Source organism: Hirundo rustica, chromosome 1 (genome assembly GCF_015227805.2).
Source record: "Hirundo rustica isolate bHirRus1 chromosome 1, bHirRus1.pri.v3, whole genome shotgun sequence".
Lineage (NCBI taxonomy): Eukaryota > Metazoa > Chordata > Aves > Passeriformes > Hirundinidae > Hirundo > Hirundo rustica.
In genome coordinates, this window is record NC_053450.1 from 67,920,326 (window position 1) to 67,936,913 (window position 16,588).

Genomic DNA, 16,588 nt, shown 5'->3' on the forward strand with positions numbered 1-16,588 from the left:
TTTTGTCTCAATATGTAGGGACCAACAGAAAATACCCTGTAGGCAGGTACCAGACTTTGCTTTCTAGCACCCTCCAGGCAAAAGAAGGCTTGACATTAGGAAGCATTTCTTTGCTGAGAGGATGGACAAATACTGGAAGAGGCCTACTGGAGAGGTGGGCAAAGTCCCAAACCTGTCGGTGTTTCAGAAGTATTTGGACAATGACCTTCATAAAGTGAAGCTGTCAGGATTTGGTCTAGATGCTTGTTGCAGGCAGCTTCCAAGCGAACTTGGTTTGGGAAGGTGATCATTCTGAAGTGTCCTCCCCCAGTGCTCAGCACAGCTGAACAGTGCAGAACGGGGGTAGAGCCGTTCCAAAGAATGCCTAGGGAACGGCAAATACAGAACCAGAACATTTTCTCCATGGCAGCACAGATAGTAATGAGGGCATTTCTGCTTTTAGGAGAAGAGTATGTGATGACAAAAGAGTATAAAAACAGTAGGAAAGAAGTAATAGCTCAGTGTGACCTGTTTTCCATGCAGAATATTATGGAATAGTTTAGAGCCTAACACACAGTCTATTTACACCCTAAAAACATAAAACAAATAAAATGTATTAGAAGAACACCAAAGCCATATAAAATGAGAAATTTTTGAGCCTTACCTTTGAGCCAATAAGTGTGTACAGCCACTGGATGGTTTCATTATGATTAATCACTCCATTCATGCCATCAACATAAAGCATTATCTGTCCCAAAGCTATTGCAAAGAAAAGAGAGAAATAATCAGAGCTGGTGAACACTTTTTATAATTCTAAGCATTGCTGACAATTTGCTCTAAGCAGGGTTTACCAGAGATGTGGGGAGCTCAACTAATGAAAGATACACTGGGCAAGATTGTGCTGCATGAAATCCTGGGCAACTGCACTAACTTTACTGACTTATTCTGAAAATATAAGTGTGAATTTCATCCAGAGACAAGCCCAAAGAGTTGTTCCTTCCTAGAAAAGGTCATATTTTATGCTCCCAAAATCTGCAAACAGTACTCTACACACTGCTTACTGTCACAATGGTTCCTTCAGCTACAGTGCTTTCTGTATCCTGAACCAAGACGTCCACCATTTGTTTCAGCACATATATAATGCTTGGAATTAGTATATTTGGATTGACAGTTTCAGTGAATTCCAGTGATATGAAATTAAAGCTGGGCAATTAACATCAATAAGGACATCAACTATTCACTAGTGCACAGTGCTCTCTTGAAAATAAATTTTACATTTTAATGAGAAGATATAAAAACCCAAAGCATGGTTATAACAAAGAAGCATCTTTATTAATTTATCCTAAAGCTTTTACAACAACATTACAAAATACACTAGTAAAATATTTCATAACAGTGATGCCATAGTTTGCAATCCTGATAATATGAGACTTTCAAGAGACAAGAGCTATTAAATCTTTTCTGACTGATAAGGACAGACATTTTTTGTAAGGATTATGAAAAGTGAATTAGTACAATTCATCTATCATCTTCAAAAGTTTCCACTGCTAAATCTTCTGCTTTATAGTAGGAGATCAAAGCACTGTGGGATGAAAAAGAAATCACTGATGTAACAACTTTCAGCACAGCCTGTTGGCATAACAACTCAATTATTTAATGCACAGCCTGATGAGCCCCTAGTATGGGGCTTTATGGGGGAAAAAAGAAAAAACAACCACAACACCCACAGGGTGAGGAAAATTATGACACTATTAATCTTCTAAACACATTTTGAATGTTTACTAGCTTCTGCACAGGTTGTGCACAGTGCAGTGTCATTTACTTTGAAGGCAGATTTTCAAAGACACGAATGCTAGGCAAGCACTTAGGCACCCCTATAGCCAAATAGCTAACAGTCATTTTTATACCATCTCCTCCTTTTTACTTCGGTCTAGTTGCTCAATTTACAGTTAAAAACCTGAGGTACTATTTTTCCATACTTATATTTTTTATCTAATCTGTCACACGAAGCTAGAAGGAAAGCCACGCTCAATGAAAGCCACACAAGCAATGAAGACTGAGAAAAAGCAAGCAAGAGAGCTCTGGCACAGAGACAACACGTCTCTTAGGCAGGCATTGCCACTGGGGTATGTCAGGCACTCTCTGCTCCTCCTCTCCAGGAAGCAATCAGTCACCACCCTCTGAAGACATGTCTCTCAGGTGAACAAAATCAGGTGAGAGGGACACAGGCCCAAATGTTACGGTAAATTAAAAGATGTAAGTCAGCTAGTAAAAAGAGATATAAATTACACTGCCAGAATAAATGGCTGCTTTGAAGCATTTCATTGCAGGTAAAGGAAATGCTACTATCCCAGCAGTAATCAGAGAAAGTTCTTAATTCTTGTTTTAACTTCCTTTCAATGCTAAAAAGATTTGGCACTGGATCAGGATGAGATGCAGTCATGATAAGGTCAACAAATCCATTTTTTTCCCCTTGCAAATTCTTTGGTTGGGGGTGAAGGGCTTTACTTTGAATTTGAAACAAATGTGAAACAAATTTTACTCTTGGAGCATGTTTTCCAAATTAATATAGAAATCAAAACCAGCAAAAGTTTGCTTTAAAAAACATGTACACAATACAAAACTACTCCACTGCTTATATTTAAGACTAATTAGACAGGATGCCTAAGTGAGATCTGGCATGCATTTGTTTTCAGCCTCTCAGATGTGACTCTTCATAACAACAATTATGTTACAGCATATTAGTAGACCTTAGAAAGAAGCCAAAAAACGTTTTAGGGATTCTTGAAAACACAAGGAAAAAAAAACCAACAAAACAAGCCAATTGCTGTTTGAACTAGCAGCCAGTAAGTTTCACAGGGTAAAGAATTACAATCAACATGACTAACAACATGAAATGACCAAGATGAAAACAGTTATGTGTCCACATCCAAGTCACATCTCCAGTAGTTATCTGCCACACATGAAGCTCTCGGTGTGGACCTTCATACTGCTATTTCCTGTCTTCAGGGGTCAGAAACATGAGACAAGACGGGTATGGTTGAGGAGAAATATGTTTTCATTAAGAGGTAGTATAAGATAAGGAGAATCTGTACTTCGTACAAAGCTGATGCCACATAAATTCTCAGGAAAAGAAGGCCACAAGAAGACCTAAAAGAAGGAGAATGATGGTTTTCATACCCCATCAAGTGTCAGTGCTGAGGAAGAAAAGGTATTTCCCTTACCATAACCACACCACACAGCCAAAATGGAAGACACCACCAAAAACACCAGTGTAGGAGCAAGCTGGTGACTGGAGGCCCTTGGGCCCTCCCAGGCCTCGGGTCTGGCTGAGTAAGACACAGCAGTTTGGCACTAAATGGAGACCGACAGAGGACATTTCACATTCTCTGAAGCTTTTCTACCCAACTGCTATCTCACCTCCCAACTCATGACCGTGCTCTGCTGAAATGGCTGTGGCTGAAGTGTAAGTTCCATGCTCTCAGCATGCCCACACATCTACCACCAACACCCAGGGCCCAGCCAAGGGAGGGCAGCCTCATCTGCAAGGCAGTTCAGAAGGCCAATCTAGTCCAAAATCATTTAAATTCACATTTGTATGTGCCTTTAACCAAACTTTTTTTTTTTCTTCTTTTTTTTTTTTTTTTTTTTTTTTTTTTTTTTTTTTTTTTTTTTCCCCTCTTTACCAAAAAGCAAGGAGGCTATTTAATCCATTTAATCCCATCCCTCAGCTAACTGGAATTCTTTTTGGAAGTATATCAACAACCTACTTGTATTAGGAAAGTTTGCTATTGTGCAATGAGGGGCTGGGAGAGGGGAGTTTAAATACAAAGCAGACCTAATTTGGAATTTCTTTGTTCCCACTACCCTTGTCAAACCCTTAATCTTATGTGAAAGTAGTGTGTGACTTTACTCATAGCTATTTTCAAGTGGAAAATTGCTGGATTTTTTAGGAAAGGCTTAGGCTAGAAAGGACAGACCAACCAGAAAACTCAGAGATTTCTGTGAAATAAGGGGTTTAAGAAAGCCTCTAAAAACCTGCCAGTATTGGCACCGATACTGTCCTGGGATATAAAATTAACAGGACCAAAGAGGAAAAGCTCTAGCACACAACATCATCACAATGAACATCACTTTAAGTTAAAGTCTGTTTTTCCCACACAGACTGGAAAAAGTTTCAAAGCTGTTCCTTGCCCACACACGCACCTGCTTCTCTAGTCTGCTCTGTTTCCATTTTACCACAAGACTGACTTAGAGAAAACAATATCACTGAATGAGCAGAAAATTGATTTTCTTAACTTTCCAATGAGTCAAACCCCTACTCATCATGTCAAGAATTATGTCAGAGATGCATTGTGTGATTGCATTTGTTTCCATAAGAATAAGCAAATGTACAGCGTGAAGCAGACCTTGTCACTTCAGGTTTCAGCTCCCAAGGAAGCTTCTGACCCAAGTTCATCAGGCAGTTCATACCCAGCAGCTGTGGTGCACATCACATGCTGCATACAACTACAGGCAGATGTGCACAACAGACTGAACAGTGATAAAACTAATGGGGAAGAACCAGCTGCTAAAATTCATCTTTTCATTGCTAGCTAAAATCTTATCATCGTCAATAAATAATCAAGAGTCTGCGTGATTGCATTCATTCCATTTGAAAAGTGATTGTTAATTTGGGTATGCTATCCTGGACACCAAGAAGGGGTGCAGCAAACCTCATGACGGACAGTCCACAGGGCTAGTACCAGCTAAAATTTGTATGTTTGGGGGTTGGTTTTGGTTTTTTCCTCTGTTACTATTTGTATGGGTTGGTTTTAGCTTCTACATGACATTACATTATAGCTTTAACAATAGTAAAGAAATAGCAGATTTTTCACTGAAGCTAAAACCAATCTTCTTCCTGTCCACAAATGCATGAATATTTTGTTTCTTATCAAAGTTTTTTTTTTTTAAATCCCAACTCTTTTCTTAATTTTGCAATTTTTGCCCTCTGTTCCTTTGTTCATTCTACTGTAACACACAGATGAAACATGCTAACGAATAAATTTTCACAACTCACATATTAACCACAGGCTGAACTTCTATCAAACAAGAACTGAACTATCTCAGAAAAATCACATTGCAGAACTAATGCTATGAATCAAAGCTGCAAAAACAGTTCTGAACAGATGTCAATGCATTAAGTTGCTATTATACTTCAGAAGGTCTTACAACGGTCAACATTACTTTAACTTTTAGTCTTATGCACTTTGGGAACTTCTGCAAGCTACTTTCAGACCTAAAGTATTATTCAAAGTTCAAATCTTTTGCAGAGACAATGTGTTTCCAGATAAAATTTAATCTTCATTTTTCCCTCCGTCTACTTTACAGAAAATACATAGAGACACCACAAGCCCACCACCACAAAAACATTCTACAGAGGAATTTTCTCCTCTCTCTGTTTCCTCTGGTGCTTTTATCTTTAAAACAAGACACAGCAAAGTCAAAGTGGATACAGCACCTTTAATCAGCTGGCATGTTTCATCAAAATCTGATCCTTTATACACACCATGAAACACGTGTAGTGGTGCACAGTCCCCACCAGAGCCAAAGCAGCTCCTCTCCCAGTATTTCTCTTGTGCTATTTTAAAAAAATTTACTTGAGTGCAAGAAAGAATGGACTCTCACTTGACTCTGCCAGTAATTAAACTACTGAAAGCCTTTTACTATTAACTAAAACCTGGCTTACATATATGCATTATAAAAGATTTGCATGATTAGTCATAATTGCTTTAATCATTATTTTATGTTGCAGCACTCAAGCTTTAAATGCATTATGTTCTAGTTGTTCTAGTGTGTTTTACAAGATTAGTAAGACAGCAATGTAAAATAAACAGGGTACAGCTTATTTAGCAATAGGTAAAAACATTTCCTCATGAAGAAGAAATATGCAATTAAAATACCTTATTAATAAGTGAACAAATATAGCTGAGAATTGGACTGCTATTTTGCAAGCTGACTAAAAGCATGGAAGAATAGAAAAAAAAGAAAGAAAGAAAGAAACAAGACAAAATGAAGACCTAAGGAAGGAAGAAGAGGGGAGAAGAGAAAAAAGCTGAAAGAAAATAAGAAAATTAAAGGTTGACTAGATGGCTTTAAAAGATGCTTATTCATCTTCAGTAATTCATGAAGCATAATGCATTTGGAAAAACAGATGTGTGGTAGCCTGTAGTTAAGATGACATATATGCAGATACAGGGCTGAATTAAGGCAGCTGCTTCTTAATCGAGTTAATACAGTCTGTTAACACTGAATAATCTTCATCCAGTATATATATAAAGTTACATATTTTTCTTAAGAATTGAGATTATTTTGAGTTTTAAAGCATTTTCCAAGAAGACTTCCTCATTGGCCCTCAGAACTTAAAATTCTGAGGGAGCAGGACACGATGATGAAGTTGCCAGATTTTCTTCTGAAGGTGATCTGTTCTGCAAAAGCATCAAACAGAGCTGGACAGTGTCCATGCAAATACTGAAGACTTATCTCCAATGGACTTACCCCATCTCCCACCTACAGACTCTCGCACTGAGTACTGATGCTGCAGCCAATGAGAAGTGGTTTGATTTCAGGGCAGAAATTAGGATCTGTTTTGGGATTAGGTGTCTCCTCTTATCTTTAAATGTGTTTTAAGTTTTTTATCCTGGATTTGTCATGCTAGAGGCTTCCTAGCCCAGCTTGTTGCTCTAACCAGGACAGATTTAAACCAGAACAGATTGTGCATGACTGTAAATTTGGGTGTTGAATATAGCTCCAGGTAGCTGCTCAGCCTCTCTCGGCAACCTGTGCCAGTGCTCAGACACCCTCATAGGAATTTTTTATTCCATTTTAAAGTTTAAATCAAATTTCCTGTATTTCAGCTAGTGCTCATGACAGGCCTTTTGTCCTTTTATTGTGCACCTCAGAAGTTTGGCTCTGTTTTTACTCTCCCAATCATATATTCAGCCCCTTTCATAACATTGAAATTAAACTGAATTTAAACTGAAGATTAATATACAGTCAAGGAAAAAAAAAAAAAAAAAAAGTAACTTCAATTTATGATTAAGCGAGGGAAATTTAGTGAGCCTCCTAAGTTAAGAAGGGATACCTTAGCCCTTCTATTTGGGAGCTGATTGAGTAATTCAGTCTGGCAATGTGCTAGATGTGATGGATTTCAAGGCCTTTTCCTCTCCATTAATCATCATGAACATAAGCCTTCTGTCTGTGTAAACAATACTAATCCTGACTTTGAAGGTACAAAGAGGGAAACACAAACCAACCTTTGCAGAATGAAAAAGATAATTTCTGCAGCTCCCTTTCTTGAGCTCCTCAGACACCTATTTACTCTGCACAAAGAAAGGTCCTGCAGGTGCAAGCTGTCTTTTATCATTCATTATCAATTACATACAGCACATCAGTTTGGAATTCCAGCATCTGCTTTACATGCCGAAATCCTAAGCTTTGAGAATGAACTCAGCTTTTGGACTGGGAAACATGGTAGAGCCAGAAGCGGGTCTGGAAGAAAATGCAATCAGGACTGAGTCTCAGCAAAAAACACAAGTTATTTTTGATTGTTGGACTCTGTGTTGTGTGTCATTGTACCTGGGGCAAAGAAAAGTATGAGGGAATACATGGCTTTTTTTTTTTTTTTCCCCCCCCCCCCGTTATACATCAGTAGAATTTTTGCTAACTGCAAGTAGGCTCTTTTGCCAATGTCTGTGGAAAAAAGAACACTGTCTTGAGGTTCCTGCCTTCTCTGGCAAGTAAAGAAGTGTGGCACAGCTGGGCTGTTTAACCAATGGACTAACACTAGAGCAGAAAAAAGATGTATGGTAGGGTAAAAGCGTTCACATACCGAACATTTTTAGTCCTCAACAGTGTTTCTTCTTAGTACAACTGTAAACCTTCCAAAATGAAACCTGTGATTTTGAAGTGAGCAAGTGATAAATTCTCATTTACAGCTTTTTTCCCCTACTTCTCTTTGTGTGCGTGTGTGTGTGTGGGGGGGTAAGCCACATTTCCTAATATTTATTTTTTTCTTAAAAGTAAAGAAGATTCTCACAGAAGCAAAAGGGATAAAATCAACAATTCAAAGTATAATTGTATTCCTCTTATTACAGGAATATATGATTACATTCCTACAATTTAATAATTTATAATATTCATATTTCCATACAATACTTATGAGAGGAATATATTATTGTACTATATTCTTCTTATTAGAGGAACAGAAGAATAAAAAACAAGATGAATAACGGTGCTAGTTACACCCCAGAAAACAAATTTCAAACATTGCCCAGCTCCATCAGCACAGTCTTTGTGAAGCATAACATTGATCAATGACTTCTTGCTGTCATGAAGCAACAAGTTGATGCTATCATGAGAGCTAGTGTTCCTCTAGATAGAAGTTCTTTGTTTTCTAAGCTCAACTTCATTCTTGGAGGTCCAGCCCTGGGCTGGTAAACATGGGCTCAGTTTGGCATCCTGGGATAACAGCGTTGCAACTACTATGGTAGCTAAAAACACTTAAACCAGTGTTAGGCAGAGAGGCTTACAGAGAGTTGCAATGATTTCCAGGGGCATGTAAATATACCTCTGCTACTCCCACACCAACAGCCAGTCTCCAAAATTCACGTATTGTGGCATTCACTCAATAAGCCTGGTCCTCTAAAAATGATACAAACTATTTTTCTGAGGAACAGAAAAGCAGTGAAAGAAGGATGAATGCAAACCACTGAAAACAGTAATCTTACCACTGGTGTTTTACATCATTTCTCACAGATGGTTTTGCAGGAAACAAAGCATGCTTCCAAAAGTGACCCTCAGGAAGCCATGTAATTTTGAGGTAAATTCAGACACTGTTTATTCTAGCCATCAGCATAAGGTGTGTTTGGGGAACACCAAGGAAGATATGCGCTGAGACTAAAAATACAAGTAAACTTCTCCAGCTATTTACTTCAATATAAAGCTGTTTTCTTGATTCTCACATAGTTCCTTCACCAGGAGATGTATTCCAAACACAGCTCCCTCTTCTTCCAATGCAAGGTAGTATGTGTAAAAAGCACAATAACAGAAAGATCATTTTGAAAGAAGCACTACAAATCACTTTACATAGAATCACTTTTGTCATTTCTTGTTGCTTATGCGACAACAGGTACATGATTTTAGACAAGTCCAAAAGTTTCTCTAAAGGGATACATTGGCTTTCATCATCTCAGCAGACAGGAGTGAAACAAGTGGACACACAGCACAGATGTGTAAGATCATTCAAGGGCATTTGAGTAGTGTTTAAAATGTTAGTGTCAAAAAAAGGTAAAGAAGCTCTGCTTTTTAAAATTATGCTTTTTAATATAAACTTGAGATTACTTCAATGCTTTTATCATCCTGAAACCAACTGATTTAAAGAGCACTGTAGAGCAGCACAGAAAGTCAGATTTTTCTTAACTGTATTCCAGACAATCCAAAATCCTTGAATAAAAGTTTCCTCCCCTGCTCAAGAGGAACTGCCTCAAGGCAGAAATCACTAGGATACATAAGAACTCACTACGCTCTAAATTCAGCAATTAAATTAAAATAGTTCCTAATCAGTTGGGGAAGAAAATGTCTGTTCAAAGCAAAGACAAGACGAGAAGTAAGGCTTTCTCACAGCATCCCAGCCTCCTCAGCAAATTATGTTGGCTAAGAATAAATCAAACGAAATAGCCTGAAAATATAAGCTGTTTGAATCAAGAAAGATCTGTCTTTTATCTACGGAGGGATAGATCCCAGCAGCCAATGATTTTATGAAAAATAATGAATCTGTCACTTTTTATTCATTTACCTGTCTTAAAAACAATAGTCAGTGTATCTTTCTAATTTTCTTTATTGTAATTATACCATGACAGATGCTGAAACTAAATTCCTGATACACTTTTCAGATATTTATTGCTCTTCAGCATGCTGAGCCTGTCTCTAATGTTTCAGATAGACTCCACCCTGCAGTAATGTGCACGCCATTGAAGAATTCACTTTCATCTCTTGAATTTATGCTTGTTAGGGCAAATTAATGAAAGACTCTATTCTTTAAGTACTGGCTAAACAAAGCCAAAGTCAGCACTAGAAAGCAAACCAATACAACACTTCATTAAATGTGCTTTTTATTTCTTTTCGTTTCAAGTATGTCTGCTGCTATGTAAAATTTAGGGTTATACAGTCTCCTTTCAAATCTCACAGTAAAGAATGTGCTCAAGCTACAAGTTCATATCTCCCATTTGAAGTGGACTTCCCATGAGAAAGGTGCAGAGAAGAGACATAATCACAAATCCCTTTAAGTAGAGAGCTCACACTCTTCCAAAATATTGACTGAAAATGCTGTTTTGTGTGTCTGCTCATTCATCTCAGATAATAGGCAAAGATTCCTTCCAAATTAACAGTAATTCTCTTCTAATCCTTCTATTCTTTTTTTTTCCTCCCCTTCAGCACGGTGATAGTGAGAATTCCTTTGAATTCTGAATCCCACCTTATTACAACAATTCTTAAAGAGAAACATAATGAAATCATTAGTGTCATGCTCAGAGTTTCCTCTCTCTCTGACTCAATGGGTGGACAGCTAAGCACAACACACACCAGTCCTGTTTTTTCGCCTTATCAAAATTCACAGCTGACATTTACAAGAAGTTTTTAACTTCTAATTTCTGATTGACAGAAAGAGAGAATAGAGAATCTCTGCTTTTAACGTGATTTTCTTAGCATATAAAAACATGAATAAAATTGATTCAAGAACAAAAAGAAAATATTTGGGGGGCATAAGCTTTGTTTGACTGAAGATATTAAGATCTGTCATCAGTAACTAGTTGCCATCTATGTGGTGGCAGGGAGAGACAATCATTTAATGCCTGATTATGAAGATGAAGGCAGTGGCTTTATTCAGGTTTGACCATCTACATTTCTTATTTATCAGTAACCCTGTAAAAGAGAAATGCATTTGAACAATCGTATTTTATTTATAGAGAATATTTTTTGGTTATTTTATTCTTTTTGATGATTACTCTATGCTTCAGTGACCACAGCATTATTGGTAATCCTCATGTGAACCAAGCATGTTTCTATGACTGTATTATTGGTCAGCACCCCTTTAGCAGGGGTTATATAAGACTGTATGGTTATAGGATCACACGATAACCACGCTGGAGAAGATGGTGCAGAGACAATTTGGAAACAGGAGTGTTTTACAGTGAGCTCTGCTCTATGAGCACTAACATCAGGCTGCACATGGAAGCAGCTAAATTACTTCCAGACTCAAACCAGTCCTGGAAGTATCATGGACACTTCTGCACAACACTTGTCCAGTAAGTGATGTGGACTGAAACTAAACCATCTGTACATAACTGGAGTAGAAGGCCATGCATCTATGGAACAATTAGTCCACAAACAAGACAAATCCGTCATGGGCAATTAGCTCTTTCTGGGTACTTAGAAAGAAAGTTAAAAGAACATTAGGTACAATTAGGTAGAAAATTCAAGCACTTGAATCTTCAAGAAATGCCAGAGTTAAGATCCCTGCAGAAAACTTTGTTCAGCCTATTCTGTGCACAAACTTAACTATGTCAAAATCAATTTCAAGAAACATTATTCCTCAGCTTTGGAGTACTTCCTCAGTCAAAGCAAGTGCTGGAAAGTATTGTCTAGAAAGCACTCTCTCACTGTGTGGTCCTAGGAATTTTTTTAGTGCAAATCTGCTGTGAAGACAGAGTATTTCATTTCCTGCAGGAAGATGTTCATCAATACAGTGAGGGCTTCGTGGGCCTGAATGCTTTTTCTGCATAGCATATTGATGAGGTAAAGAAACTATTCTCTTCTGCAGAGAAGTTGGGGCTTCCACTAGCTTTGGATGTCACATCTGAGACACCTGATTTGTATTTGAGAATACCTTTTGGTATAATACTACTTCGAGTTTAGGTTCAGCTCTGTGCAGTATGGTCTCAGACTGCCTCCCCAGAAAACAATAAATACACCTTGACAGGGACTATAGTCATACTTTTAGTTGAACTGAAATTACTTGCCTAGAAAATACAATACATACTATCACTGTGGCAGAAGTTCACCTAAAACCTCTCCTCCCCTATGTCAGGAACCTTAAAGTGTATAGCACCACCATCCCTTTCCTCTCCTTGAAGTTTGAGGACTAGCAACCTTATTTCCAATGTCTGGAAAACAGCTTTATAAACATTTTAATCCTTTAAGAGTTGGACTCAATGATCTTTGTGGGTCCCTACCAACTCAGAATATCCTGTGTGATCTGCTTTTTTGTTAGATTGGTTCGTTTTGGTTTTGAGAAAAAAAAAAAAAAAGTGTGTGTAAAAGAATCCCTCATCATGCTCATCATGTGTAAGTAGAATGAAACTTGGAGGTTCATCACACTGGGTTTTGCCATTTAATTTAACAGAACAAATACTTCTCCCATTAACTCTTTACACACCCTAAAGCGACAAACGGATCAACAAGCTATCTCTGGTTTATGATAGAAGTCACATTGACAGAAGTTGCTTCACCAGACATGATTTAAAAAGTTCAGGACACCATTGCAACAATCCTTGGAGCTTGAAGAACCAAGAGTTATTTCAGATGGACAGTAATTCAAGGTGACATACCTTGAGGTACTTGGCAGATAAGCTGTGATATCCCTGAGCTTCCACAGAACACCACCCACCACGCTTTGTCGTCCTCCAATCTATTCTCTGGATTTGGGACACCTTCTCATCCATTTGTCCTGGATGGGCATTTTTAGCTCCAAGCATCTATTCAAAATACATCTCACCTTCTTTTGGGGCTGGTATCCTTATGTCTGGGAGAACACTGATAACAATTTGATCATTGTTACCCTCCAGAACAACCTCTGTTTAACAAAAGATTGTTAAACAAAATCAGGTAAATTACTTGGTTGTGAAATGAATGGATGTATGCGGTCTTCAGCCTTCCTGCTTTTCATAAAATGATGTCTACTTTCTCTAGAATTACTACTTTTATTTCATAGTTGAAACAGAATTAGTTTTATTAATCTCATCCTGTCAGACAGCTCAAGGCCAAAGGGTGGTTTTTCACTTTTCTTACAGTACAAATAATGGAAAAGTTAAAAAATAAATAAAACACCTGAGTTGCTTTATGTGTAGAATGTAAAGTGGAACTACATCATACTCACTTTAATTCACTGCTTGATCTACAGAAAATTATGTTAGCACCAAGTGTAAAAGCAACAGAAAAGCTTTAAAGACAGTAATTCACATTTTGCATTCAAATAGAAGAAAAAATAAAAGTAAACAACAGTTATCAGCTAAATGAGGACAGCTGCTTCCTACTGTGTAAGAAAATTTCAGAGCTTTACAAAATCAACACTGCAGTACTATAGCTGATATAAACCTGTAAAAAATTATTTCACAACCACTACATAATAAATGGCACTAAACTGTTTTACATCTTCACAATAAAGTATTCAGACTCCAAAATAATGCTGTGTGAACCTCTGAGAGCTCCATTTTTGTATATCAACTTGGGAAAATGCTTCTAAGTTGATTATATAAATAGGTTGCCCATAATGCATCCAATCCAAATGACCTTACAAAAAGAAATAAAATATGAAGTGGTGAGAGAAAGAATCAACATTGCTGGTACAAGCACTAAAAAAAATAAAGTCTGTTCTTTCCCACCTCCCTTAATTTCATTTCAAGTTTAACATACAGAAAGGCTCTGAGCCAGAATGCTTATCCAAACTACATAAATCTCTAGGAAAACTCTCTATACTATATGGTCCTGTCCCCATAAAACCTTGCAATTCTTCGTAATGTTGCTTTTCCAGCAGGAAAAACTAATAGAGAGCTATCTTTTCTCACCAAATCTTCGATCAATCTTTTACCTACCACACCTTTCCCTAGAAGAATGAAACTCCTTCCTTGCAATATGTTTATTAAATGAAATGAAATGGAAACAAGCCCCCAAACTCAAAGTGAACCCTACAGCAACTGGGTACTGCTGAGGCTGCCTTTGAGAAAGATCCAATTAATTCCCTTATTCCCTTCCTGAATTCCTGAGCAGGGTCAAAGGGAGGCGACACCATTTACCACCACAGAACCCATTTCAGACAGCTGGTCCAGCTAATAATGTAAACATGGTAACACCTTGGAAAGGTCAATCAGAGGAATGGTAGCATTAGCAAAGCAATTAATTTTGGGTTGACCACATGCGTATTTCCCTCTCACTTTACTCTCCTCCCTCCTTTCCCTCACCTTCTAGAAGGAAACATAAAGAGGAATATTCACTCATCTGACCAGAAATTTTCAAAAGGTGAGAGATGGGATTTTCTTGAACATTGAGAACACCTTCTTTTCTTGGGATGATTTCCAGTACAATATTTTATTTATCAGTTGCCAAAAGAAACACTTTCATTAGTCAAAGGGTTTTAAGAACACACTTGAAGGAAATGATCCAACTAACAAAACAAGTAAAACCCTTTCCTGCACTTCACACGCTCCATGAAAAGTGGCTACTTCATGGAATTAGCATGTGTAGAGCTATCTGTTCAGCCTGAGGTGTGTTTACTATATCCTTAATAATCCTCATTCATAAATGCACATGGGAAAGATGTAGATTGTCTTCATCTATCTATCGTTTTTCACTAACGTGAAAGGAAAAGAAAAAAAAAAAATTCTAAACTCATGAGATCCAACGGTTTCCTTTCATTTCTCTGAGGGTTTAATTACATGACATTTCATAAAGCTGGAGAGTAAAATGTAAACCAGAGAGAGAGCAAGGCACCAGAGTCCCAGGTGGATTTCCAAGGTCACACTGAGCTTGCCTGCCCTCAGAGCCCCGAGAGCTATAAAACTGAAATCAGATAGTGCTGCATTTACCTCCTGTCTTCTTTCACTGCCTTTTTTTCTTAAATCTAGACTGCCAACTTTAACAAGCCTTCTATATGCATCACACACCATACACATTCCTCCTCTGCCTGACAGGAAGAATATGGAGCTTATAGTAGGAAGAACTCAAAGACTAGCTATGTAATGTATTCTCTGTGTGTAGAGCTGCCATGGTGCCTCTTACTGTTGTAGCTTTTGTACTGAGTGTTCCTTGCAGAGCCAGTCACAAACGCTCCAGATCTATCAAGACCAGTCAGGACCCACGGAAAGAACTGTGCATTCCAAATAGGGTAATATTTTCCCTTTAGTTTTCCAAACTCACCTACATTAGCACCTACAATTATTAAGCTGTCCTAGGTTACAATGTAAAATGTGCCCAAAGTATGTATTCTATCACCATCTACATGAAATGTTGTTGTGCACCACTGTTTCCCGTGCCCCCTCCCTCCAGACTATCTTCTGTTAATGGCCCATCAATACCGTCCTGCATGACTCATAGATAACTCTCCCCAGGAGCTATCTCTGTTTAATAGGCAATCAAGGACCCATTGCAAAACTGATAAAATGATATCAGTCCATTGTGAGATGCTCCGCCCAGGGGGAGGAGCCAAGCATTCCCACCTGGATATAATCGGGGCCTTGGGACAGCACAGGCAGCCTTACCCACTGGACTCCCAGAGGACAAGAGCTACCAGACCTTTCTGCAAGAACACTGCTTCAACAAGACCACTTCATCTGGACTGCCACCACCACGGTTTCAGGTTGTATTCTGACTCTGTCAGTGATCTTTTGTACCATTGCATGTGTTTTATTTTATTTTACCTTTTTTTCCTCTCCTATTAAATTGTTTTTTTTCTGACTTGGAGTCTCTCGCTGGTTTTGCCTTCAAGCCAGCACATAAGCAAATAAATTTCAGAGATCTGGAAAATTAGGAAGCATTCAAATGCAGATTAAATGCATTACTGCAGTGTAAATTATTTCTTCCAGGTCTCTTCTACAATTCAGCAATGCTTTTTATTCTCTTGAACTGTGCATTAACACGTTTAGGTATTTTTGTGCACATATCCTTGTTTTTAAACGTACAACATATTTACAGATGCATGTCTGCAGATAAAAATATTTAAGTGTATGTATCTGAATTAACATATCCCTCTCACAGAATTATTACAGTATTGTAAAATATTGTTCACTCTTATGATAAACGCTTTCCTGTATATAATTAGTTTTTAAAATGATTGCTGTTTATTTGTACAAAAACTTTCAAATAAGTTTTGCCCAGACCTTCACAGCGGTTTCAGAATTCTATTTTTACAACAAAATGCATGCTGCAAACAACAGATGACATTGCCTTGTTTAAGATCCAATATAATGATGTACAGGGAAAGAAAAGGAGATGTTTCACAGCACTTTCACCACCAGTTCCTACTAGAATATCATTTCAGTGCCTGCAGAGAGAGAACCCAAAAGGTTTAAGAAAATTCTAGCCTCCTCTCACTGAAGAAGAAATGTTTTCCTCTTTTTTCCTCCCAGTTTGACAAATTTATCAAAGTTAAATTTGAAATCACTCAATCCTTACAATAATTTCACAGTATTTAGTGAAAAAAAGTACTTCTGCTGCTTTCATTTTCAGAGTTTCTATGCAAAGTATCTTTATAGCCTGAGTTTTGAACAGCAGAAAGTCAATCCAATCAAAGCCATAACTA

General features: G+C 37.8%; 1 protein-coding gene across 6 annotated transcripts in view; it reads right to left on the reverse strand.

Moving 5' to 3' along the window:
- The window catches only part of FHOD3 (formin homology 2 domain containing 3), a 379,860-nt gene that overhangs the window by 152,888 nt on the left and 210,384 nt on the right, over positions 1-16,588 (reverse strand). For all 6 annotated transcript variants that reach the window (XM_040087661.2, XM_040087652.2, XM_058422724.1 and 3 more), the window contains exon 6: positions 644-738. In XM_040087661.2, the coding sequence (XP_039943595.1) occupies positions 644-738 (95 nt within the window). The remainder of the gene's footprint in view (positions 1-643; positions 739-16,588) is intronic.